The 25,955-nt window shown below is 36.9% G+C and overlaps 1 protein-coding gene across 9 annotated transcripts in view; it reads left to right on the forward strand.

The window, feature by feature from the left end:
• RELCH (RAB11 binding and LisH domain, coiled-coil and HEAT repeat containing) overlaps positions 1–25,955 on the forward strand; it is a 114,162-nt gene that overhangs the window by 56,750 nt on the left and 31,457 nt on the right. For 8 of the 9 annotated variants that reach the window (XM_053902798.1, XM_019463850.2, XM_019463845.2 and 5 more), the window contains 9 exons: positions 5,211–5,301; positions 8,010–8,081; positions 10,580–10,720; positions 11,178–11,342; positions 13,390–13,537; positions 16,934–17,090; positions 17,714–17,837; positions 20,066–20,114; positions 22,575–22,654. In XM_053902798.1, the coding sequence (XP_053758773.1) occupies positions 5,211–5,301; positions 8,010–8,081; positions 10,580–10,720; positions 11,178–11,342; positions 13,390–13,537; positions 16,934–17,090; positions 17,714–17,837; positions 20,066–20,114; positions 22,575–22,654 (1,027 nt within the window). The remainder of the gene's footprint in view (positions 1–5,210; positions 5,302–8,009; positions 8,082–10,579; positions 10,721–11,177; positions 11,343–13,389; positions 13,538–16,933; positions 17,091–17,713; positions 17,838–20,065; positions 20,115–22,574; positions 22,655–25,955) is intronic. The other variant, XM_019463847.2, reaches the window with a different exon arrangement.

Here is a 25,955-nt window from a genome sequence, read left to right on the forward strand (position 1 = left end):
ACTATTTTGAACTAGATAACCAAAAATGGAAAAAATCTTATTTTATTTTATTTTGTTTTGTTTTATTTTATTTCATTTTATTTTATTACAGTTCTGCATTTTAAAGTCATTTAAAATGGAACTTCATTCTGAAGAGTGAAAAAATATATTTAAAATTCTAAACTCTTATAACTTTCAAATCTATCAATTCAAATGAAGTTATTATATTGGTTAAATATATACTGTTCTGTGACAGATTACACCAAAAGAATGTGGTTCAAAATAACACTCATTTTTTTTCACAGTCAATATGAAATTTAATCACTAGGCATAATTGAAGATACAAAAATCAAATCATGAAGCATATATACTATTAACTTTAATTTTGAATCTTTCTAAGGCTCAAAACTTTCCAAAATAAATTTCTTATAGCAGAGGATTTGTTTGTTCATAACTATGAAGCCAAAACCAAAACGAAAAAACTTTAATCGATTATTGATATCTTGGTGGTGTTTTCTTCCTCATTACATCAGCTTTGTGGTAACAACATTGCTGGTGATTAGTTGATTTCTGAAGCCTGAGCACCCAAGTTCAAAGGACATACAAAGCAAACAGGATATTCTTATTTCTAGAGACAGAAAGGTTTGCTCTAACAAAGTGATTCTCAAAGTGTGGTCCAAGTATCCTGGGGGGGGGGGGGGGGGGTCCGTAAGAGCTCTCAGGTGCACAAAGTGAAAGACTTTTTTTTTTTTTTTTTTAATTTAAATTTTAGTTGACATACAGTGCGATATTGGTTTTAGGGGTAGAATTCAGTGATTCATCACTTACATACAACACCCAGTGCTCATCACAAGTGCCCTCCTTAATACCCATCACCCATCTAACCATTTCCAGCCACCTCCCTCTGTCAACCCATAGTTTGTTCTCTTTCATTAAGAGTCTCTTGTGGTTTGTTTCCTTCTCTTTTTTTCGTTGCCTTCCCATACTTTCATCTGTTTTGTTTCTTAAATTCCATATATGAGTGAAATTGTATGGTATTATCTTTCTCTAATTTGGTTATTTCACTTAGCATAATACATATTAGCTCCATCCATATCATTGCAAATGGCAAGATTTCATTCTTTTTGATGGCTGAGTAAAATTCCATCGTGTGTGTGTGTGTGTCTGTGTGTACACACCACATCTTTATCCATTCAGCAGTCAGTGGAAATTTGGGCTCTCTCCATAGTTTATCTATCGTTGATAATGCTGATACAAACATTGGAGTCCATGTGCCCCTTCGAATCTGTATTTTTGTGTCTTTTAGGTAAATACCTAATAGTGTAATGGCTGGATCATAGGGTAGTTCTAATTTTAGTTTTTTGAGGAACCGCCATACTGTTCTCTTGAGTGGCTGCACCATTTTGCATTCCTACCAACAGTGCAAGAGGGTTCCCCTTTCTCCACATCCTTGCCAACTATTGTTTCTTATGTTGTTAATTTTAGCCACTTTTTTTTTTTAAGCACAAAGATATCACTAATTTTTTTTGATGTTTATTTTTGAGAGAGAGAGAGAGAGAGCCCGAGCAGGGGAGAGGCAGACAGTGCTGCACTGACAGTACAGTGCCTAATGCACGGCTCGAACTCAAGAACCATGAGATCATGGCCTGAGCCAAAATCAAGAGTCAGGTGCTTAACCAGTTGAACCACCCAGGAGCCCCTAATTTTAGCCATTCTGACAAGTGTGAGATGGTATCTCATTGTGGTTTTGACTTGTATTTCCCAGATGATGAGCGATGTTGAGCATCTTTTCACGTGTCTGTTAGCCATCTGGATGTCTTCTTTGGAAAAGTGTCTATCCATGTCTTCCGCCCATTTCTTTTTTTTTTTTTCTTTTTTTCTTTTTAATGTTTATTTATTCTTGAGACAGAGAGAGACAGAGACAGAGCATGAATGGGGGACGGACACAGCAAGAGAGGGACACAGAATCTGAAGCAGGTTCCAGGCTCCATGCTGTCAGCACAGAGCCCGATTCGGGCTCACGAGCCCTGAGATCATGACCTGTGCCAAAGTTGGACACTTAACCGACTGAGTCACCCAGGCGTCCCATCTTCTGCCCATTTCTTAACTGGCTTATTTGTTTTTTTGGGTGTTGAGTTTGGTAAGTTTCTTTATAGATTTTAGATATTGACGCTTTATCAGATATGTCATTTACAAATCTCTTCTCCCATTCCTTAGGCTGCCTTTTAGTTTTGTTGATTGTTTCCTTTACTGTGCAGAAGCTTTTTATCTTGATGAAGTCCCAGTAGTTCATGTTTGCTTTCGTGTCCCTTGCCTTTGGTGACTTATCTAGTAAGAAGTTGCTCTGGCCAAGATCAAAGAAGTTGCTGCCTGTGTTCTGCTCTAGGATTTTGATGGTTTCTTGTCTCACGTTTAGATCTTCATCCATTTCGAATTTATTTTTGTGTATGGTGTAAGAAAGTGGTCCAGTTTCATTCTTCTGCATGTCGCCATTCAGTTTTCCCAGCACCATTTGTTGAAGAGACTGTCTCTTTTCCATTGGATATTCCTTCCTGCTTTGTTAAAGATGAGTTGACTATATAGTTGTGGGTCCATTTCTGGGTTCTGTATTCTGTTCCATCGATCTATATGTCTGTTTTTGTACCAGTATCATACTGTCTTAATGACTACAGCTTGTAATGTAGCTTGAAATCTGGAATCATGATGCCTCCAGCTTTGGTTTCCTTTTTCAGGGTTGCTTTGGCTATTCGGAGTCTTTTGTGGTTCCATACAAATTTTAGGATTGTTTGTGCTAGCTCTGCGAAAAATGCTGGTGGTGTTTTGATAGGGATTGCTTTGGGTAGTATAGATATTTTAACAATGTTTGTTCTTCCAATCCATGAGCGTGGAATGTTTTTCCATTTCTTTGTGTCCTCTTCAATTTCTTTCACAAGTGTCTATAGTTTTCGGAGCATGAATCTTTTACCTCTTTGGTTAGGTTTATTCCTAGATATCTTACTGTTTTTGGTGCAATTGCAAATGGGGTCGATTCCTTGATTTCTTTTTCTGCTACTCCATTATTGGTGTATAGAAATGCAGCAGAATTCTGCATGTTGATTTTATATCCTGTCACTTTGCTGAATTCATGTATTCTAGCAATTTTTTGGTGGAGTCTTTCAGGTTTTCTACATAGAGTATCATGTTGTCTGCAAATTAAAATAACACTGATTTTTTATATTGTAGTTTGTGTGAGTCAGTCTGGGTCCTTGCTTCCGGGTCTCTAATAAGGCTGTAATCCACATGTTGCCTGGGCTGGTCCTGTCAAGGCTCAACTTGGAAGGATTTGCTTCTGAGCTTATTCACATAGTTGGTCATTAGCAAGATTCAGTTTCTCATGGGTTTTTGAACTGAGGGCCTCAGTTTCTCACCAGCTTTTGGCCAGAATTTCCTTCAGTTCCTTGCCGCATGGGCCTCTCCAGCATGGCTACATACTTTATCAAAGCATGCCAGCTGAGAAGGCAGTGGAAAGAGTCCAATGCTGGATATCACAGACTTTTGTAACCTAATCTCTGAAAAGACATCCCATCACTTCAGCCATTATTCTGTTCACTGGAAGCAGGTCATTAGGTCCAGTCTACAACAGCATGAATATTGGGAGGTGGACATCATTGGGAACCATGTCAGAAGCTGCCTACTGCAGTTACCTTGGGTATAAAATTCTGATGTTAGAAATACCATTTTACTGGTGCAAATATCAGCTTATGGGGACTCAACTGGTTAAGCGTCTGACTCTTGATTTCGGCTCACGTCATGATCTCTTGTGAGATCACGCCCCATGTTGGGCTGCACGCTGACAGCCCAGAGCCTGCTTGGGATTGTCTCTCCCTCTCCTTCTGACTCCCCCACTCGCACATGCCTTCTCTCTGTCAAAATAACTAAATTAACTTTTAAAAATGTAAGAAATAGCGTTTTACTGGGGGTGCCTGGGTGTCACAGTCGGTTGAGTATCTGACTCTTGATCTTGGCCCAGGTCATGATCTCACAGTTAGTGAGTTTGAGCCCCACATCAGGCTCTGTGCTGATGGTGCAGAGTCTGCATGGGATTCTATCTCTCCCTCTCTCTGTCCCTCCCCTGCTTGTGCTCTCTCTCTCTCAAAATAAATAAACAAACTTAATAAAAAATTAAAAAAAAAAGAAATACCATTTTACTAATATGATACCCTAGTTTTGAATTATAGAAATACTGGGAGAATAGGAGCACTTGGGTGGCTCAGTCCCCTGAGCATCTGACATCAGCTCAGGTCATGATCTCACAGTTTGTGGGTTCGAGCCCCGCATCGGGCTCTGTGCTGAAGGCTCAGAGCCTGGAGCCTGCTTCGGATTCTGTGTCTCCTTCTCTCTCTGCCTCTTCCCCGCTTGAACTCTGTCCCTCTCTCTCAAAAATAAACACTAAAAATTTAAAAAAAAAGAAATAAATACTGGGGGAATAATCGCTGATTGTTTTAGTGGCTAGACACTGAAGTTCTTAGATGCTGAAGCATTAGACATACTATCTTAGAATGCATGGATGGGAAGTTCATTTAGGAGGTTATGAGATTCAACTTCACACCAATAGAGGATAACGTCACAACATCTCACAAATGGTGTTACCACTGTTGGAAGAACGAGTCTTAAGGAACTCATCCTCTTGGCGGCAACCTAGTCCATTGTAAGAAAAGTCTAATTTGATTGTACAAAAGTACTGTGTGTGGTGTAATTCACTGGCTTTTTTTTTTTTAATATTTGTTTATTTATTTTAAGTTTATTTTGAGACTGAGACAACATAAGTGGGGGAGGGGCAGAGAGAGGGAGAGAGAGAGAATCCCAAGCAGACTCTGTGCTGCCAGTGCAGAGCCCATTGTGGGGCTTGAACTCACGAAACCATGAGACCATGACCTGAGCCAAAACAAAGAGTTGGACACTTAACTGACTGAGCCACCCAGGCGCCCCATTGTTTATTTACTTTTAAGAGAGAAAGAGAGCGAGCCAGCAGGGGAGAGGGAGAGAGGGAATTCCAAGCAGGCTCCGCACTGTCAGCACAGAGCCCAACACATGGCTCGAACCCACAAACCATGAGATAATGACCCGAGCCGAAATCAAGAGTGTGGGTGCTTAACTGACTGAGCTACCAGAGCTGACTCTTTTGAACCCTTAGTCCTAGCTGTGCTTTCTAATGTAAGTATAAGTCTTTATTCATTTGTATTATTTTTCAGGCAAATGATACTGACAGGTTGTGTGGCGTTTGCACGCCATGTTGGACCAACACGTGTAGAAGCTGAACTTTTACCGCAGTGCTGGGAACAGGTAAATAACTGTATGGCGTTTTCTCCTAGCTGTTATGCTCTAGTTTGTTATAATGTTCACATTTTCTTTTTTAAATGCCACTAGGAATTAGTGGAATTATGTGGGATCTAAATTATGCTGCTTTTTCTGTAGTCCAGCACAGTGATTTCATAGCACTTAAGAGCGCTCTGGGATGCCTTGCTTTTATTCATTCTTCCAACAGATACTTAAGGAACTAGTTCCAGTGACAGGTACAGTGGTAAACAAAAGACAGAGACCTTTTCATGGGGAGATAAGAATAAACAAATAAATGATGTGTCTTGTATTACTATAAACTGTGAAGAAAAATAAAGCAGGATAAGGGTTAGAGAATGATGGAGAATGCTATTTTAGAAAGAGGTCAGAGCAGGAATCCCTGAGAAAGTGATGTTTAGGCAAGGATCTGAATGCAGTGAGTTACTGCAAATGCAAAAGCCCTCAGGTGCGTGCTCAGTGAATTCAAGAGAGAGCAAGAAGGCTGGGTGTGTGTGGGTGTGGGTGTGGGTGTGCGTGCGTGTGCGTGTGTGTGTGCATGTGTGTAGGTAATAGAAGTAATATATGTATTATATACTTGTATATATTGCAGATCTATACAGAAGATGAAATGTAAACTGTTGGTGTGGGAAGTTTTTGTATTTATAATCCAACTCACTATCTACTAACAGTACTTTTGGTTATATTGAATTTTAATATTCCAGTCCTATGTAGAACTCAGGATCGTTGACTTTCTAGACTTGATGTTTAGTCATTAAGCGGGTTATTTATCCACCTTAAAAAAGGTGAATTTCTTATAAAGGCAAATTTCATGGCCTTATTTATAATAACATAGTCACTTATGCTTTAAAAATACTGGTCTCTGGAATATCAGTAAAGTGTATGCTCTTTTAGAATTCTATTCCTAATTTCTTTGAGTATTCATTTTCTTCTTTAAAATTTATTAGAGTTTGATCTAAATTAAATATGTAAAATGAACATTATATATAGTCCTGCTGTCTGTGACAGTCCTTTATGTCCCTGTAGGTTATAGTGCATGCTAATTTAGGATGAGGCTGTAATCATTGAAAGTCACATTAACTTAGAAACAACATATACAACTTTGCATTTACAATTCTGTACCATTATTTATATGTACATATAGTATTTAACAGTTTTTTCTATTTCCTTTTCTTCCTGTTGAGCTTTATTGAGATACTCCGATACCTTACACCCATTTAAAGTGCACACTTCAGTGGTGTTTAGTGTGCCCACAGACTTGTGCAACCATCGCTACGATCGATTTTAGAACAGTTTTATCACCCCAAAAAGAAACTCCAACCCTTTGAACTTATTAGTTCCCGTACTTCCAAGATTATTTTGGCTATTCTGGGTCCCTTGAATTTCCATGTGAATTTTAGGATGAATTTGTTAGTTTCTGCCAGAAGCCGTCTGGAATTTTCATGAGGACTCTGTAGATCAGTATGGAGAATATTGCCATCTTAACAATGTGAGCCTTCCAAACCATGAATTTAGGATGTCTTTCCATCTATTTAGTTCCTTTAAATTTTCTTTCAGTGATGTTTTGTGGTTTTCAGAGTATAATTTTTATACTTTTCGGTTCAACTGATTCCTAAATATTTTATTCTTTCTGAAACTATTGCAAACAGAATTTTCTTAGTTTAATTTAATATTGGTTGCAATACAAAGAAATACAATTGATTTTTGTATGTACATTGAATTTTAAGGCTCACTGAGCTAGACTAAAGAAAAGCAAAATGAAAGTTTATGTACAGCGTACTTTGACATCCAAACCATTCTGCTTTCAGGGTTACTATTTCTAGATTAAATTTGATTTACAGATATTAGTTATAAACATCTTTACCACCACCTCTTCTATAACCTGAATAAACATGGATATCGGGGATCTATCTAGCCGACTACCTCCAATCTGTTGCCCAGTAGATTGCTATGTAATTTCTTTTCTTAATTTTAGGCATCCAATACATTAATGAATTATGTCACCTTTTCATATGGGAATATGAGAACAGATATACTTCTTTTCCAGTCAAGGAAAGATTTATATTCTATGAAGAAGACATATGGGAACAAAACCCAGTATGTGTCATTTTTCTGTTATTTTTGTTATGGTTCAGTGTAGTCATCACAGCAAAGCCCCATCATCTTACATATACAAACAGGAGTGGATTGAAGTCTGCTTACTTTAAAAACAAAATCATATCACTAGTCAAGGGTTCTGGTTAAATCATTGATTGACTGACTTCCGAATCCCTCAGTTGAAAAAGAGAACTGATGAGTTATTCCTGGCACCTATTAATAAGCCATGTCTGTCATATTCAGAAGGTGGATTTTTCAAATTTAAATATAAACTAATGTTTCTAGGGCTGGAGAAAATTGCTCCTGACATCCTAAGGAAAGCCTAGCTGTAGGCAAGCCCACAATCTCTAGACACCTTGCCGCATTTTCATCTTTGCTTTATCCTTTTTTCTTTAACAGATAACCCTTGTGACCTCATTTTTTAGGCTCTCTCTGAATCCCTTATTCCTGATCCAGTGATAGCCACACAGGGATCCCCAGAAGTGGAAAAAAAAGCAGCTTTATTGCATTCTTAACAGGATTTATTGTGAAAAGTAATTCTCTGTTGGAAGAAAGGAGGTTCTGTTGTTCATGTTTGATTTATTTATTTTTTACTCTAGATTAACCACAAATACCCGGAAAGACGTCTACTTGTAGCAGAATCCTGTGGAGCATTGGCACCTCACCTTCCTGTAAGAACTGTCAGTTTTTCTTAAAAACTTTTTTTCCTTTTAAGAGAGGCAGAGGGACAGGCAGAGAGAATCTTAAGTAGGCTCCGTGCTCATCCCACGACCCTGGCATCATAACCTGAGCTGAAATCAAAAGTTGGCCACTGAACTGTCTGAACCACGTAGGCGCCCCCACCGTTGATCGTTTTTAATCAGTTCTTACAGAAAATAAAAATCTAAGCGTGTAACAGTTTGCATTTTTATATTTGAATTTTTCTCACCCCAAAATAATCATACTATATACAATGTTCTTAATCCCTGACGGTGAACACTATTGAGAGGTTCTTGTGTAGGTATCTGTGTATTTTTTTTAATTTTTCATACTGTTAATACCGCCACATTTTGCCTCTTTCAGCCTTTGCATTTTTGACAGTGTTAAATTGCCCTGAACCAAGATAGCACAGATTTATACTCCCGTCATCAGTACATTGGAGTTCCTATTTTACCATACCTTTACCGGGATCGGGCTATGGTGAAATCTTTTTTAATACTCTCCTATATTATAGGAGAAAACCAGTATCTTGTTGTTGTGATAAATCATATAGACAGATTACATGAGTAGGTTTGCACATGCTTTTATTTACTGTTCCAAGACAGATGAAGAACATCACAAACACAAAGGGGCTAAAAAAGCTGTTCTGCGCTGCCCCTGATACCAGAATGTTAAGCAGGATTAATAATAGACTTACTGTTTCCTCCATGGATCTCACTTGCCTTATACCTCCCTGCAGTTGACCACAGTAGAATACGCGTGGTCATGGCTTACATGGAGTAATGCCTCCTGATTTGTCCTGTGGGTTCCCTGTGGCATACTGAATCTAACTGCCACAGCTGACCTCAGTCCAGATCAATGTGAAGCAAATACCCGGCTGAAGTTTACTTAACTTCTGTCCTGTTGCCCATGCTGATACCAACCAAGAAGCCATCTGAAGATCTTCCAGGCAGTTTGGGGGCAGTTTTTGTCATAAAGGATAAGTAAACAGGGCTGTACTAAAAGACATATTCACCAACCTAAATGTGCCCAAAATGTGCTAAAATTATATATATTTTTGTTTCTAAGAAGTCAAAGCAAAAAGTAGGTCATTAAAAAATTTTTTTTAATGTTTATTTATTTTTCAGAGAGACAGAGACAAAATGTGAGTGGGTTAGGGGCAGAGAGAGAGGGAGACACAGAATCCGAAACAGGCTCCCGGTTCCGAGCTGTCAGCACAGAGCCCGACGCGGGGCTCAAACTCACGAGCTGTGAGATCATGACCTGAGCTGAAGTCGGACGCTCAACCGAGTGAGCCACCCAGGAGCCCCTAAAAACTAGGTCCTTTAAAAATGACTGCAGGGGCACCTGGGTGGCTCGGTCGGTTGGGCATCTGACTTCGGCTCAGGTTATGATCTCACGGTTCATGAGTTCGAGCCCCGCGTCGGGCTCTGTGCTGACAGCTCGGAGCCTGGAGCCTGCTTCGAATTTTGTGTCTCCATCTGTCTCTGCCCCTTCCCTGCTCATACTGTGTCTCTTGTCTCTCTCTCAGAAATAAACATTAAAAAACTTAAAAAGAAAAAAATGACTGCAGATCTTGCCCTGAATACTAAAATCACACTGTGAATTTATGAAAATGGTCATCTTCTATCCTTATTTTATTCTAACCATTATATGTAAACAAGTTTGGGTTTGAAGAATTTTATAAATTGATCAAATTACAATGGTGCGAAGAAGGGAAGAAAGGGGAAGAATTTGCATAGCAATAGCTCTTTATTTTACTTTCAGCCATTAATTAGGCTGAAACATTCTTTAACAAAAAAGAACTGTGTGAAATTAAGACACAACAGTGGTTGCCATTATATTAAATAATTGCATCTGAGAATAGCAGCGCAGTTCCCTTTGAAGTCTAAGTTTACTCCCATATTGTATCATCCTGTTTGAAGTGTTTTTCTCAGTTCTTCAAAAAAATAGGAACACCAGGATTTTATAATGTTTGCAACACTTCTACCCCAGCGAATGGTTTGATTAACCAGAGCAGTGTTTGTAACCCTCCTGTTCTTATAACTCTGAGAGCTCTTCTCTGAGGTAAACAGGGAGCGGTAGAAGACTCATTGTTGGTTTATAGCAGAGGGTTGACTTTGTCAATTTTCCAGAAGTGCTTGCTGCTATGTTACTATGTGCTGTAGGGTTTGAGCTGTAGGGTTTGAAAGAGTTGCAGTATGTATTGGGAGACAATTGATACCAAATTCAGGGTAAATGTTATCTTTAGAGAGGAAGGGTGGAGGAGAGTGATGGAGGAGAGTGAAACTTAAGCTGTATCTGTAATGTTTGATGTCTTTGGAAAATGAAGACTTAAAGGAAAGTTAGCAAAAATTAATGTATATTTCATCTGGATTTTTGAATGTGTGGGTGTCTGGTTGTATTATTTTCTATACTTTTCTGCCTAGTATAAAATAAATAGTAAAAACATGTGTTCGTTTACTTTCAGAAAGAAATCCGTAGCTCCTTGGTTCTCTCAATGTTGCAACAAATGTTAATGGAAGATAAGGCAGATTTAGTAAGAGAAGCTGTGATCAAAAGCCTTGGCATCATTATGGGATACATTGATGATCCAGACAAATACCAACAGGTATGTTTTTCACAATGAACCCCATTTACTTCATTATAAAATTCCAAACAATTTAATATTCCAAATCTCTGATTCAGCTACCCAATAATTTATAGTAGAGCTAGCTGCTAGGCATGCCAGTGTTCACCCATTGCAGTTAGCCACCTGGTTTTACTTCGATTCAAAAGAAAGAGCGCTGTGATTCATTGATAGTATCTCCCATGGTTTTGTGGCAAGAAATTGGCAAAAAGCGTGGCATGTTTACCACCATTTCTGTTTGGTTTCCACTTCAGTGGATACATGACATTCTCTTTAAAGAAAATGGGAAGGATAGGGTTATGGATGGCTTTCTTTCTTGCTTAAAGTGTTCTCTAAATGTACTACAGTGTATATACTTCATTGCTTTTTATTAAGGTGTTTTTTTTTTTTTTAATTTATTCTTTGAAAAATCTAAATTTTACCTGTTTCATTTTGGCAGGGTTTTGAATTGCTGCTCTCAGCCTTGGGTGATCCCTCAGAAAGAGTAGTTAGTGCAACACATCAAGTATTTTTACCGGCCTATGCTGCCTGGACTACAGAACTTGGAAATTTACAGTCTCATCTTATACCTACATTGCTGAACAAGATAGAAAAACTTCTCAGGGTAAATGCTTTCTTTATTTATACAGTTTATAGAAATTTAAGAGTGTGTTCTAAGCCCTCTTGAGAGAACGCTGGGGAGCAAAGACAGAAAGTACCACCGAGCTGAACATTCTAATTATTTGCCAGGTAAAGATTTTATTGGTCTGGAGCCAAGAGAGGTTTGAGGAAGTTCTGCTTTGCTAAAGCTCAACGAGGAAGGTCATGATCTGGGTTTATACGCTGAGGTAGCACCTTTGTGGAACTCATTTGTACATTATGCAGAAAGCTAGCTCTTCCTGGTATCTTCCAAAGGTTTAAAGATTTTGGGTAAAATATCAGCTCCAGTTCCTGGCCTGCAGATAACTCAAATATTAGTCTCTAAAGCTTTCTTACTTACACGATGTCAAAATGCTTTACTTGTGTTTATTTCACTGCAGTAGTTCATTTTCTCACTTCTTAAAATGAATGTTTTCTGTTTTCCCCAAGTAAAAGAAATGAAGAAGAGTTAAAAGAAAGATAGTAACTTCCTGATCTAATTTTTGTACTAAAAGTCCCTCTTAGAGTCTAGAAGAAAAACTAACATTTCTTTAATGCCTCTTATGTGCATTAAGGGAGATACTGTATAAATAACATATATTATGTCATTCTTACAACCCTTTGAATTATATTTTGGTTTCGGTGTGGAAACTGAGCATTTTGGTAGCTTGCCCAAGGTCTTACAGCTGTCAGATGTTGGAACCAGGATCTGATATTGGTCACTGACACCTAACTCTTACCCGCTCTACCCCCAAATTTTAAAGAATCCTTAAGGCTCTTGCATAGTAACTACTCTGTAGACAGTCTTATATGTATTTATTTAATTTAAAAATTGGGCTTTTTTTTCTATAAATTTCAAGTTGGGTATTTAAGAAAAACTGTAAACAAACAACTAGACTGGAAAATACTCATTTTTATGAAACCTGGGAAATTTTTAAAGTATTCTTTAAATGTTTGTATTCTTTCTACCTGAGATTTATCCATACCTTGTTTTTCTTAAGTTCCATTTCATAACATGGTTAATTCTATTTTGCTATTAGATGTACCTGAAGTATTCAGCGTAGCTAGTAATTCTTCCGTGAAGAGATTAATTTAGAACTTGATAGTGTGTAACTCATATATCTGGTATCTCTGACATAGCTTTTATAATATTAGTAATATAATATAATGTATTTATTAGTAAACACTTTTATCTGTAATGATTCTATTTTTCACTTTAACATTTGGTTTCTGTGTAGCATACTAATCCTTTTACTCTTTTTTTCTTTCTGTTACCTCTTTTGTTTCCTTTTGAATTTTTTTTCTCCTACCTTTCATCTATGCATTGAAGTATTTTAAAGTCCTTTCAGTGCTGGCACATACAGATGCCACCAAATCTGTAAAAGGAGATCGGATGTAGGAGAAGGAAAACAGCCAAGGCTGTTGCTGGTTCAACAGTTGAACAGTTAAAGTGATTCCTGTAACTCACTTTAATTTCTTTAGCCTGACTTACAAAATTTCAAAGAATGAGACCCTCTTGAAAGAAGAAAAGCCTGGGGGCACCTGGGTGGCTCAGTGGGTTAAGCGTCCGACTTCGGCTCAGGTCATGATCTCTGGGTCTGTGAGTTCGAGCCCCGTGTCAGGCTCTGCGCTGACAGCTCAGAGCCTGGAGCCTGATTCAGATTCTGTGTCTCCCTCTCTGCCTGCCCCTCTGCCGCTTGTGCTCTCTCTCTGTCTCAAAAATAAATAAATATTGGGGGAAAAAAAAAGAAAGCCTATAAAAGAAGTTTCATACAAATGGTAATGACCGATGTTCACCCTGAAGTTTTCCATAGAAAAGATTATATTGCTTATTATAGTGCCTCAGTGCTTCCTCACATTTTCCTGTACTTAGAGAAATTAAGAAAAGATTCATGGATATCTCCATTAGGTGTTGTGCTATGAGTCTAACATACAGATTCTTAATTTTTTAATTAATGGCCACAGAAAGGAAGAGCATTATAAATACTTAATTTCAGCAGACTAAAACTAGCTTCCCCCTCCTTATGTTTCAGGAAGGAGAGCACGGGCTGGATGAACATAAGCTCCACATGTATCTTTCCGCTTTGCAGTCCTTGATCCCCTCTCTCTTTGCGTTAGTGCTGCAGAATGCGCCTTTCTCCAGCAAAGCCAAGCTTCATGGTGAAGTGCCACAGATAGAAGGTACTGAACTGAACTTGTGGAAGGAAGATGTAGGACGTTAGCAGCTTAGCTTCCCAAGGAATTGCTTTTGGTTAAACTTCTAAAAATCACTTTATATGAAAGCATAATTACTAAAATATATGTGTGGAATTTTGTGCTCATGGAGTGTATGACAGCTAGGGTCAACTGCAGCTTCATCGCTTATGGATAAGCCTCATGGTATTATTTTCTAATATTTGTGTTTTCTTTCCATTCCTAATCTATAGTCATTTTACCACTTTTTTTTTCCCCCAGTGGCTGAAATAAATTTTCTTTCATTCAGAGAGTTGGATTAATGAAAAGATTCACCTAAAGTTACTAGTGCCAGTTTATGAAGCTTGTCATTTCCACTCTCTTTCCACTTTCTCTCCCCGACCTGTTTCATCTTACTTTCAATAGGGGAAGGTAAATGTAATTACTTTCTTCTACGTCCTTGACAGGAATATAAGCATATGCAACAGAATGTTTTTCTCCAAAGAAGGAATATGACTTATTTTCAGAAATAGGTGAAATTGATAGCAAAGGCCAGTATTCTCTTGTCTCGATGTCCACCTAACCAGTAAGTGACCCCTGACCCACGGCACTTAGTAACCCCACTGCACCCAACCCCCAGGATAAATGGCTGTAGAGCCGCTGTTACTCTGTATGAGATCCCTTTGCAGAGTTTTCAGATTTGTGACATTGCCCACGTCTCTTGCCGACTTCTGATAGACAGAAGAATTCTAACATGGAGAACATCAGTAGATACTTAATGTTTTGACAGTTGGCAGTTTTCGTGTAAAGGAAACTGGGAGCGGTTTACCTATAATCTTTGGGATACACGAAGCACAGCACAAATGTTTGAATGTCTGTTTTACTGGAAAAGTTGAGAGTAGATGGGTTGAGTTAATTTAATACTTTAAAATATTACTGAGGAGAAGGAAAATTCAGGCTTTTAAGCAAAGTCTTCGTAAAGCATTCACAGCTGACTGCTTCAGGTTCCACCCCTGCATATGTTAAGGTTCTTTGTCTGCCTAGGGGCTTTCCTGTCTAATTCCCACTCTTTCTCTTTCTGTCTTGCCATATTGGTGTGCTAGGGCTGCCATACCAAAATACCACAAACTGAAATCTATTGTCCCACAGTTCTAGAAAGCGCAGGGTTTCAGATCACGCTGTCAGCAGGTTTGGTTCCTTCTGACGGCTCTGAGGAAAACGCTGTCCCATGCCTCCCTCCTCGTCTCTGGTGGCTTGCTAGCAATTTCTGTCATTCCTTGGCGTGTAGATGCATCACCCCAATCTCTGCCTTCATTTTCATATTCCGTTCTCCCTCTTTGTGTGTCTGTATGTCCAAATTTCCCCTTTTTATAAGACGGGTAATATTAGACTAGAGGCCCACCCTACTCCAGTATGACCTCATCTTATCCAATTACATCTGCAATGACACTGTTTCCAAATAAGGTCACATTCTGAGGTTCTGGGGATTGGGACCTCAATGTAGGAGTTTCTAGGAGGGTACATAGATCAACCTATAATGTTTGCCTTCATTCATGTATAAAAATAACTCTTGAGTGTTGATGCCAAGCATGTGCTAGGGACTAGATGAAAATTGTCAAAACAACTGCTTTACCATCCTGAATATATTTCTTCCAGGGTTTATTTGACCTTTCTTGTGATTATGTCTTCATCATACCAAAAATAACCTTTCCTTTTTAATTCTTTTAGACTGAATATGACTCTCTGACTTTTAACAGCAGCCATAAATGTTAATATTATTATGCCCACTTCTTGGTTATAAATCATTTATTTTAAATGAGAAAATATTGTATTCTTATGTAGGGTCTGTATATCCATGTCTATATGTCTATCTATATATACATCCATATATTTGGGATAGAATTTATGAGAAGTGAAGATTTATTTTCTCTTATATAATAGAAACACAAATAGTTTTACTACCAGTTTATTTACAGCGGTAACTAATACTTATGTCAGGCACTATTTTAAACACTTGAGATACATTCGTGAATAAAATAGACACAACTTTCTGCCTTCAGAGGGCTTACATTCTAGTGAGAGGGAAATACATTAAAGAGTCGTAATGGCTGTTACTTTGCTGGATAATTGTGACTGTTTTGTTGACAATAAAATGCTGGTATTTTGCTATCCTATTAAAATGACATTCTGGGGACCTTTCTATAGTTCTATATTGTTAAAAATCCTGTTAAATAGAACAATGTTTTGAGACTCCTGAGCCATTCTGTTTACTTACCTGTAATAATTGAGTTATCCAAATAACTGCTTATTTTTTGACATTATTTTGCTTCTCTTGGACCTACCTTTAAGTCTTTAGACCTCACTTTCCCCTGTAGTTAATCTTGACATATCTATTTTGCTTTAAACTGTTCTATTATTTTTCAGTTGTTTATTAGTATTTATGAAGGAATGACATTCACTCTATCATAGTGCAGCAGATTGTGACAGGTGTTATATAACCGTGTTTGAAATTATATCAGATATGCTTTGACATGATATATTCCCTAGGAAGTACACATATCCCTCGCAGTCCAAATCTGTTTATTCCTGGACTGAGATACAGTGAGAATTCAAGCAGAAACCTCAGATAGTGAGAGGTACCATGTTACCCACACTCATTTATTTGTTGGTTGGTATATTATGATAGCAAATAGGAGAGTTCAGCTAGCAAGGGATGACCTCTGTCTTTAATATACTGTTAAAAGTCTTGGGCAGCATAAAAAGACGGTAACATCTTAATTTTGTCTTTGAACATTTTTAAAATTATGTGCATTTCATGTTTTCTTAAGTTTAATAATAATTACGAAGCCATTAATATATTTTGAGAAAATTCTGTATTTTTGCATGTTTTAGGATATTAGCCTCTATGCAAGAGTTGTTGGGCAGTTAGGAGTTTCTAACAGTTAATGAGCTGTTGGCATGCGTTACCATTTAATAGCCATCAAGAAGTGTTCTCTATTTCATTGTCATAAGTAGTCTGGTGGAATTATAAGTATTTCTATTTTTTTTAAACCAAATTCAAATCCATGTTTCAGCTAACATCTTATCTTTGGGCCAATTTTAACTTAACCTAAATGCAATTTTACTCTTTATTAGCAAACTATTTCATTACAGTGTTCGTTTACTATAACTATTTAGTCTCCTAAAATCTTAATTTTTGAGACGTGTTAAATTTGTTCACATGTGACAGGAATTTGTTTCACTTTTTAAAAAAATTATATGATTAACATAGTTCAGTTTTCTATTTAAAGTTTATAATAAGCAATTAAATATCGGGAGACAGAATCTTATTTTCCTTTACACAGAATAGTTAGCTTCACACACTGCCACTTTTCACATGATTTATTTTGCTTCTATTATTTATAGTGACTAGGTTCCCTCGGCCTATGTCGCCTCTTCAAGATGTGTCTACTATAATTGGAAGTCGTGAGCAATTGGCAGTGCTCTTACAACTTTATGATTACCAGCTGGAACACGAGGGTACAACAGGCTGGGAGACTTTACTGTGGGTTGTCAATCAATTGTAAGTTACTGCCTTCATATTCATTTGGTACGCCTCCATCAGTTGATGGAAGATAGCTCCCTATGCTTAGTTTTGGCACTGAGGGACAAAATATAACAAAATATAAAAACAAAACAAAAACATAACTTGGCATTGTCTATGGTAAACTTCTTTAGGAGAGGAGATTTATACCATCGGCTATGTAGGTATTTATCTATAAGGATGGTGCTGCCAGACTATGTCAAAAGGACCTGGCTGCTGCCTTGTTGTTGTCTAATCGTGGCGATGTATTTTAAACCACATCCAGATTGTCATTTTTGAAGCTACGGTGGATGCCTTGTTAGCCAAGCACTTATGTGAAGCATCAAATCCAGTGATCTGTGTCTCATTAACTCCATAGGCAAAACTCTACCGTTAAGGTTCCATGTGTTTTATGGCAAGCAGTTAAAATTTAAGAAGTTTATAGAGTAGAATATAAACTGAAAACCTTTTCAGGGTATCTCAAACCGCTCCTTTGATTTGCGGTTTTACTGGCTATGAAAAGCAAAGCAGGAGGTTGTTAGATTTGCATTGTTTCAGACATTGGCAAGGAAACAGTAATTTATATGTATCCCCTGCCTATTTTTCTTTCCTTTCACATTCAGGTTGCCACAACTTATAGAAATAGTTGGCAAAATTAATGTTACTTCAACTGCCTGTGTCCATGAATTCTCCAGATTTTTCTGGCGCCTTTGCCGGACATTTGGCAAAATTTTTACAAACACTAAGGTAAAAACTTGTGTTCCATATTTTCTTATTGCAAGAGATACAGAAATGTAATGTGTTAATTAACGCTGTGACAGAGTAAACCAAAGCATGAGCTCTTCCTTTACCTTTTAATATCTTAGAAAACTATGATAGTAACAGAAAATTCTAGTGAATAACCTTCTTATCTTTATTCACGTTTCGATGATTTAGCCTAAACTTGGTTGATATCCAGATTTGGATGTAACATCTACACACTGGGTATCTTTCCAGCAGAGGCCGTATCAGAGGCCTTCACTGATTCTCTGATGCGCTTCTCCTGCCTTTCCATCCACCACACATTCGGGGAGCAGCTGTTTGCTCAGCACACTTTGGTCAAAACCTCAGGCGACTGTGGAACCAACGTAGCTTCTATAGAAGCCTTGCTGCAAGACCAGCTCTTAGAATAGTGTGGACACTTGAGATTCATGCTGCGTATTTCAGTCGCTGCCAAAACTAGTATTTGTCACATCTGCATATCCAGGTTACTTTACAGGTTTAGATACTACAGTTGGAATGTCCTTAGATCCCAGTTTCATCTTTAATCCATTTGTCTTGCTAGCGTATTGTTGGGGCAGTTCTTTAGAGAGCTAAGAAAAACATAAAAAGATACAGTTGTTACAATCAAATGTTAATCAAGACGTTTAAAAGGTAAGAATTTTGTGGAGCTCTTTACTGTTAACTATTACTTTACTCTGTGGGTATTTAAACATTTAAAGCAAAATAGTTTGGTATAGCAGACTGCACAAAATTCAGAAAGTGAGTTATAATAAATACTATTATGTTTGTGACCTATAATAATTAAGTTATCTGGGCTTAGCCTTGGCATGCATGAAATGAATAAATTACTTTAGTGTCTTTTTGTTCCATAAGTATGGTGCTGTAGATTAATCTTCTAACAGTGGGCTTCACCTCCGTTTAAGTTGTTTGTTATGCCTGACCTGCCGCTAAGAGGGCAAGAAGTTAGACCTTGATGCTACTGTAGAAGAAACAAGATCATTTTACATTTTTGCTAACATCTAATTATTAAATAGAATTTGATGTTATAATTATCAACATTGGCAAAAATTGTCTGACATCTCCAAAAGAAGTAGCTATTATTAAAAAAAAAAAGTAAGTAGGAGTTCATTTAAGTACTTAGCAGTAAGTGGTTGGTTGACTTCAGTGCCCTGAAACCTGAAATCTGTGATAATGTTAATAATAAGAAATTGAAATTAGCATTTACTAGCTTAAAAAATTGTAGGTAAATTCTATATTTGATGCTTAAATTTCAGTTTTAAGGAAGTTAAAATTTAAGCAGATGGATATTACATGATGAATATGTTACTTATTGAATACCCTAAGTGAATGGAATTTGCTCTGCATTCCTTTTAAATACAGCAAAGTTTTAAAAAATAATTCTAATCATATAATAATATTTACCTAAATAATCTTTCTGTCATGAGGTTTTAAGATGTAGTAATTTCAAGCCCTTAAAGTCATCTTGGAAATTATTTTAATTTAGTGAAGGAAAGCAAAAACCTTTCAGAAAATACCTACTGACTTGAATTGATTTTGAAAACATTTTTTCTTGGGGCGCCTGGGTGGCGCAGTCGGTTAAGCGTCCGACTTCAGCCAGGTCACGATCTCGCGGTCCGTGAGTTTGAGCCCCGCGTCAGGCTCTGGGCTGATGGCTCGGAGCCTGGAGCCTGTTTCCGATTCTGTGTCTCCCTCTCTCTCTGCCCCTCCCCCGTTCATGCTCTGTCTCTCTCTGTCCCAAAAATAAAAATAAAAAACGTTGAAAACATTTTTTCTCTAAAGGTGTTGCTTGTAGTAACTTGACTCTTCTTTTATTCTAAGCCTCTTACGAATTGTTACATCTCTGGGGCACATCAGGGGTTCAGTCAATTTAGTGTCCAATTCTTGATTTCGGCCCAGGTCATAGTCTCACAATTCAGGAGATCGAGCCCCACATCGGGCTCCATCCTGACAGCTCACACGTGCATTCGCACTCTCAAAATAAATAAACTTAAAAAAAAAAAAAAAGAAGAATTGTTATATTTCTGATCACTTAAGTCGTCCATAAAGCAAAATAAAAAAATAAGTAAATAAATCAATTAATCAGATGAATCAATGAATGTAGTAGTAGTAGCCATAGTAAACATTTTATTTATTTAATCTTTAATTGATCCATTGGACTGAAACTTTTTGGATCTTTTCTTTCGGTCGCTTAGGTCAAACCTCAGTTCCAGGAGATTTTAAGACTGTCTGAAGAAAACATTGGTAAGTTCATTTGTTATTACTTTTCTTTAATTTTAATTTTTTTTAACGTTTTTTTTTTATTTTTGAGAGAGAGAAAGAGAGACAGAGTGTGAGCAGGGGAGGGGCAGAGAGAGAGGGAGACACAGAATCTGAAGCAGGCTTCGGGCTCTGAGCTGTCAGCACAGAGCCCGACGCGGGGCTCAAACGCACAAGCTGTACGACCAAGACCTGAGCTGAAGTCGGATGCCCAATCGACTGAGCCACCCTGGCACCCCCATTTATTATTACTTTTAAGACAATTGGATATCTTTACTCGGGAAAAATACTATATTCATTATGTGCCAATGGTATGTAAATGAACTAACAAGTACAAGTGAAAAGGAAAGTTTATTTCTTGGTTTTATAACTGTGTCACATCTACCTCTTTGCCATGAGATGGTAGTGAGACTCATCTTTATTAATTTGCTTATAAATATCTACCTTCCTTGCAATTAAATTGATTTAAGGCTGAGTTTCTTAAATAGAGTGCTTGTACCCTTGTAGGTTTGAAGTGGTATATTCACAATATTGAAAATTATAGAATAAAGGATCTCTACTTCCAAATTAGTTATTTAAATCTTTTAAAATGAAAACAAATATAGTGGAAGAGAATGTAAGATATGCATATATGTTTTTGAAATGAAACTATATGCTTGAGGGGGCACCCGGGTAGCTCAGTTGGTTAAGCTCTTGGTTTTAGCTCAGGTCTTGATCAGGTCGTCAGATCTAGCCCCACTGATAGCACAGAACCTGCTCAGGATTCTCTCTCCCTCTCTCTGCCCTTCCCCCACTTGCACTCATTCACACTGTTTCCTCTCTCTCTCTCTCTTTCTCAAAATAAATAAACTTAAGAAAAAAAAAAAAAAAAAGCCACATACTTGAGTGGGCAGTTCCAGTCCCTCTGTTGATAGTTTTCACTCATTTGTCTTAAGAAGTCTAGTTATAGCACCATCAGCCTAAGAACTTGTTTCCTTGTGGATCTTAAGTTCCTGTGTATTTTTCTAGTTTCTACGAATAAATTGTAGAAAATGTTAGAAAAAAAAACGTATAGCCCTCCTTTTTTTCTTTTTTTTTTTTAAACTTGGTTGGTTTCGGACATATAGGTAATTCTTATCACCGTCCTACCTTAGTGATTTGATCTGAGTGATCTACAAAACCCATCTTAGGCTGTCCTCAGAAATAGAGATGAATAAATATATCTTTTTCTTCTAAGTTCGAACATGATGAGATTTTTTTTTTTGATAAATGCTTCCCAAAATTTATATTATCAAGTGTTAATGTTTAGAATGCCTAGTAGTTGGTATTATCTGTGTAGTTGTTAATTCTGATGATAAATTAGTGAGGAATATTTACATATTTTAAAAACTGACAGCTTTTAGAATTATTAGTTAGCTCTAAGTGTTTAGTAGTTCATGTAGGAAGAGATTACTAATCCCTATATGTATAGTCTATATCTCTGAATCCAACTTAAGTCTATGTTCCTAACCTCAGATTTAACTCTCAACTACCATAGTCACACTCAACCAATATCAGTAGTCCCCCAAAGAAAAAATTACTCTTACCGAGAGCATAAACAAACCTCAAGTGCTCCTTGATGTGAAAATGGAACTTTCTTTTTTGCTACAATTCTTTCAGGGCAGTTAGTCAAATTTGTTTATGTACTATTTTCTGAAAAGAATTTCAAACCATAGAAAAATAGAAAAAAGTACTTAAAAATTTGGGGATACATAAAAGCAAATATAAAGCACTTAAAATAGTGCCTAAAGAACAGTAAACCAGAGCTGTTGTTGCTATAAATAATGTTATATCATCTCTGAATTTCTTTTTTGAAATCATCTACAGATGAATTTATCTTATCTTACAGTAGTCACAGCGTACTCTCCTGTGTTGGAATGCTTTCCCCTCTTCTGCCTCTGTACTTTGCCTGCATTTTCCCAGTGAAAATAGGGTCATCTGGCTGAAAATCCCTATAGAGGATGCAGGAGGGGCTTTGGAACTAGACTAGTACTGGAAACTAGGTAGTATCTCATATCAGGAAGCAGATTAAATAATATATATCCAGATGCCACCTTTTAGCTGAGTGCCTTTACCTTTTACCGAATACTATGAAAATTTAAGACCTGTTGATACGGACTGGCACTTGGGAGAGTTCAAGAAAGCTCTGATTTCTGAGTATGGAAATAGAGTATAGCATCTCATTTTGGTTATTAGAGTTCTTAACATCTATCAAAAATGTTTATGCTACTGGCTTTATAAAAAGTATTAAGCTATGTTTTTACAACAACCATGGATATGTATTTTAATCAAAATTCTTTTCCAAAGTAATAATATGCATGCGTAAGCCTTGTAACCAGTTGGAATTTTAAATATAATTTGCATTGTGACTTTTTGCTTTACATTTAAAATACATGCAGATTTTTAAAATTGTTTTAATGATCTTAGATTCCTCAGCAGGAAATGGGGTCCTCACTAAAGCTACTGTCCCCATTTATGCAACAGGAGTCCTTACGTGTTATATTCAGGTAAGAGAAAAATCCTTTTACTAGAAAATGTAAAAGCACTTTCTGTTTAGAAAGATACATAATATTACGCTTTATGTTATATTATAAAAGTAATATATATTAACAACATAGATTAGATTAGATTATGGGTTCATGTTACCCATAAAGGAAAACAAAATTTATATATTTCTTTTGTTCAATAAGTAATTTATAGTAGAGAGCATATTTGAATAAGTCTTCATTGAACAAATCTTGAACAAATAAATTTAGAGATTGTGTGCTTCTTGATATTTTGTTAGAAGTGTTAGATTGCACTTACTTAGCAAAGTTTCATTGTGTTTCATGATTAATTTTTCATAAATTAAATAGCAAATAAAGCACATGTATTAGGTGGAGTCAACTACAAAATGCTGTAGAATACTGTACTCTATTACCATTTTGTGCAAAATACTTTTTAATAATACCTTATTTTTCTTAATTGTTACTACATAATAAATTACCCTAAAACACAATGGCTTATTATAACCCTTTTATTTGCTCATGGGCTTTGCTCAACTTGGCCTCTCTTTTGTGGTCTTGCTGGTGGTCAGTCACTCATGTTGTTGCATTCACCTTTTTGGTTGGAAGGGAGGTCAGCTAGGGTGACTGAGCTTCAGTCTCTGTGTTGTCTTAGGGCCTCTGGGGCGGCACAGCCAGACTTAATACGTGGTGGCTCAGGGCTGCTCAGGGCTCCTCAGAGCGCAAAAGCAGCATCTGCTAGGCGAAAGCTTAGGCTTGGAATTAGCACATCACTCTGTTGCCTTCCCTTGGTTAAAACAAGTTACAGGCCCAGCCCAGATTCCAGAAGAGGGCACGAAATAAAGGCATGAGCCAGGAGGTGCGGTTCATTGGTTGTCACCAGTATAACAAACTACCACATTCTACTTACCGTTGTTTTAAGGAAATGAACATGGTATATATTAACGTAGATCAGTCATTTTTAAGTGTGAGGCAGCCCCACCAGTCAGGTGAAAGTATGGATTCAGGATAAAGCATTTTTAGAAATTGGAATGTGAGGGGCACCTGGCTGGCTCAGTCGGTTAAGCATCCGCCTCTTGATCTCAGCTCAGGCCATGGTCTCACAGTTCATAAGATTGAGCCCAGCATCAGGCTCTGTGCTGACAGTGCAGAGCCTGCTTGGGATTCTCTCTCTCCCCCCTCTTTACCCCTCCCCTGCTTTATCTCTCTCTCTCTCTCTAAAATAAATAGATAAATAAACATTAAAAAAAAATTAGAAATTAGAATGTGAGAGGCACCTGGCTGGTTCAGTAGGTAGAGCGTGTAACTCTTGATCTCAGGGTCATGAGTTCGAGCCCCACATTGGCCATAGAGATAACTTTTAAAAAATAATAAAAATAAATAGAATTTAGAACGTAAGAATCAAAAAGGAAGGCCTTTTTTCCTGAGTTTTCCCCCATTAATACCTAACATTTCTTTTGCCTTTTGAATTCAAAGTATAATTCACATTTATTGCACTCTTCTTCCAAAACAGATTGAGCTATCTTACAGTTTTAAAATGTAGTCCTACAGTATCACATACCTTTCAACAGAAGCTCCAATTCTGTTAAAGTAACACAGTATTCCTTTAAACTATTCTTTTCTACCCTGGTTTCGAAGACTGCCTCATAATATGAATACACACACAATCCCTGTGTGTAGGGTATTTTAAGTCCTGTAACTTTAATAGGTTGTCTCTATTGTTCTTAAACTCATGAAGATTTAAATCCTAGCATATTGCCAGACACAATACTATGCATACCATTTTCCACTCTCTTTAATTTGAAAAGCTGTGAGTTGAAAACTGTTTTGAGTCAAATATATTTTTTTGTCTTGAGATTTCAAAAATGAGAAATAGAATAGGATTGTACTAAGTTTTCAGATTAGAAGAATCTATGCTCATTTGGAAGTATGTTTCATAGCTCTTATTTCACACTTTAGGTTTTTCAGATTTACAGTTTGTTTTCCAATTTTATGTATATTTTGTGTTTTGACATAGTAGGCAACTAAAATTGGGTAGAGTCTCTATTCCAACATTGCTCTGATTCTGGTTTGTCAGTGTCCTAAGCTTTACATTAAGTAGACTGTCATATTCCAAAACTGCTCTGACATTGTTCATGCTGATCATTACTTTTGTCAATCCTTTATTCATTCTATTGTTTTTAATCCTTTATTCATTCTAAATGAACCTGATTATGTAGGGAAAAAAAAATGGTTGGTGGCAATCCAATATTTTTCATAGATCTATTTATTAATACTAATGCAGAAGCTATTTATTGTTGGCCTAATACATCCCTAATGACAGAAAACTTAACTCTAATTTATTATATATTTATTTCCTGACAGAATGTCAGATTCCCTTCCTTTATAGACTCAGGTTAATTTAACATACAAAGTGATTTTTTAACCTTCCTAATTTAGCACACTTATTTTTTACAATATATTTCTTAATAAAGTACAATAAAAGAAAAAAGAAAATACTGATTATTTTCTGATTATGAAAATGATGGTTTATTAAAGAAAGTTTGAAAATATAGATTATTTTTTTAATCAAGGATATGACTGCAAACAGACAGGGAGGCAAACCCTTAAGAGACTCATAAATACAGAGAACAAACAGGGTTGATGGGGACGCAGGGGAGAGGGGGAAATGGGTGATGGGCATTGAGGAGGGCACTTGTTCGGATGAGCACTGGGTGCTGTATGTAAGTGATGAATCACAGGAATCTATCCCTGAAACCAAGAGCACACTGTATACAATGTATGTTAGCTAACTTGACGATAAATGATATTAAAAAATAAAAAATAAAAATTTAAAAAAGATACAGGAAAAGAAAGAAAAAGAACACAGTACTCTGTATTTCAACAAGCATGTAGCTTCTTACCACTAAGAAATTGCAAGAATAATTTCTTGGAAACAATTTTCTGTTAGGGGGATAGCTTTTACTAGTTTGTATTTAAGTGCTTAGTGCCAAAATTAGTGGGAACTAAAATTTGTAAAAATAAACTTTAATAAAAGAATATACCTTTTCATTTTCTAAAGCAGAACTGTCTAATAAAACTTCCTGCAACAGCAGACATATCTGTATCTGAACTGTCCAATGAGGAAGCCACTAGCCACCCGTGGCCATTAAACACTTGAATTGTAACTAGTGCTACTAAAGAACTGAATCTTTTATTGTACTTTATTTTTAATTTAAATTTACATAACTGCATGTGGTGAGTGGCTACCATAATGAACAGCACAGGTCTGAGGATCTATGAATCAAGATAGTCTTTGTCCTTT

The sequence above is a fragment of the Panthera pardus genome, unplaced genomic scaffold, assembly GCF_024362965.1.
Source record: "Panthera pardus isolate Hobbes unplaced genomic scaffold, ASM2436296v1 HiC_scaffold_15, whole genome shotgun sequence".
Lineage (NCBI taxonomy): Eukaryota > Metazoa > Chordata > Mammalia > Carnivora > Felidae > Panthera > Panthera pardus.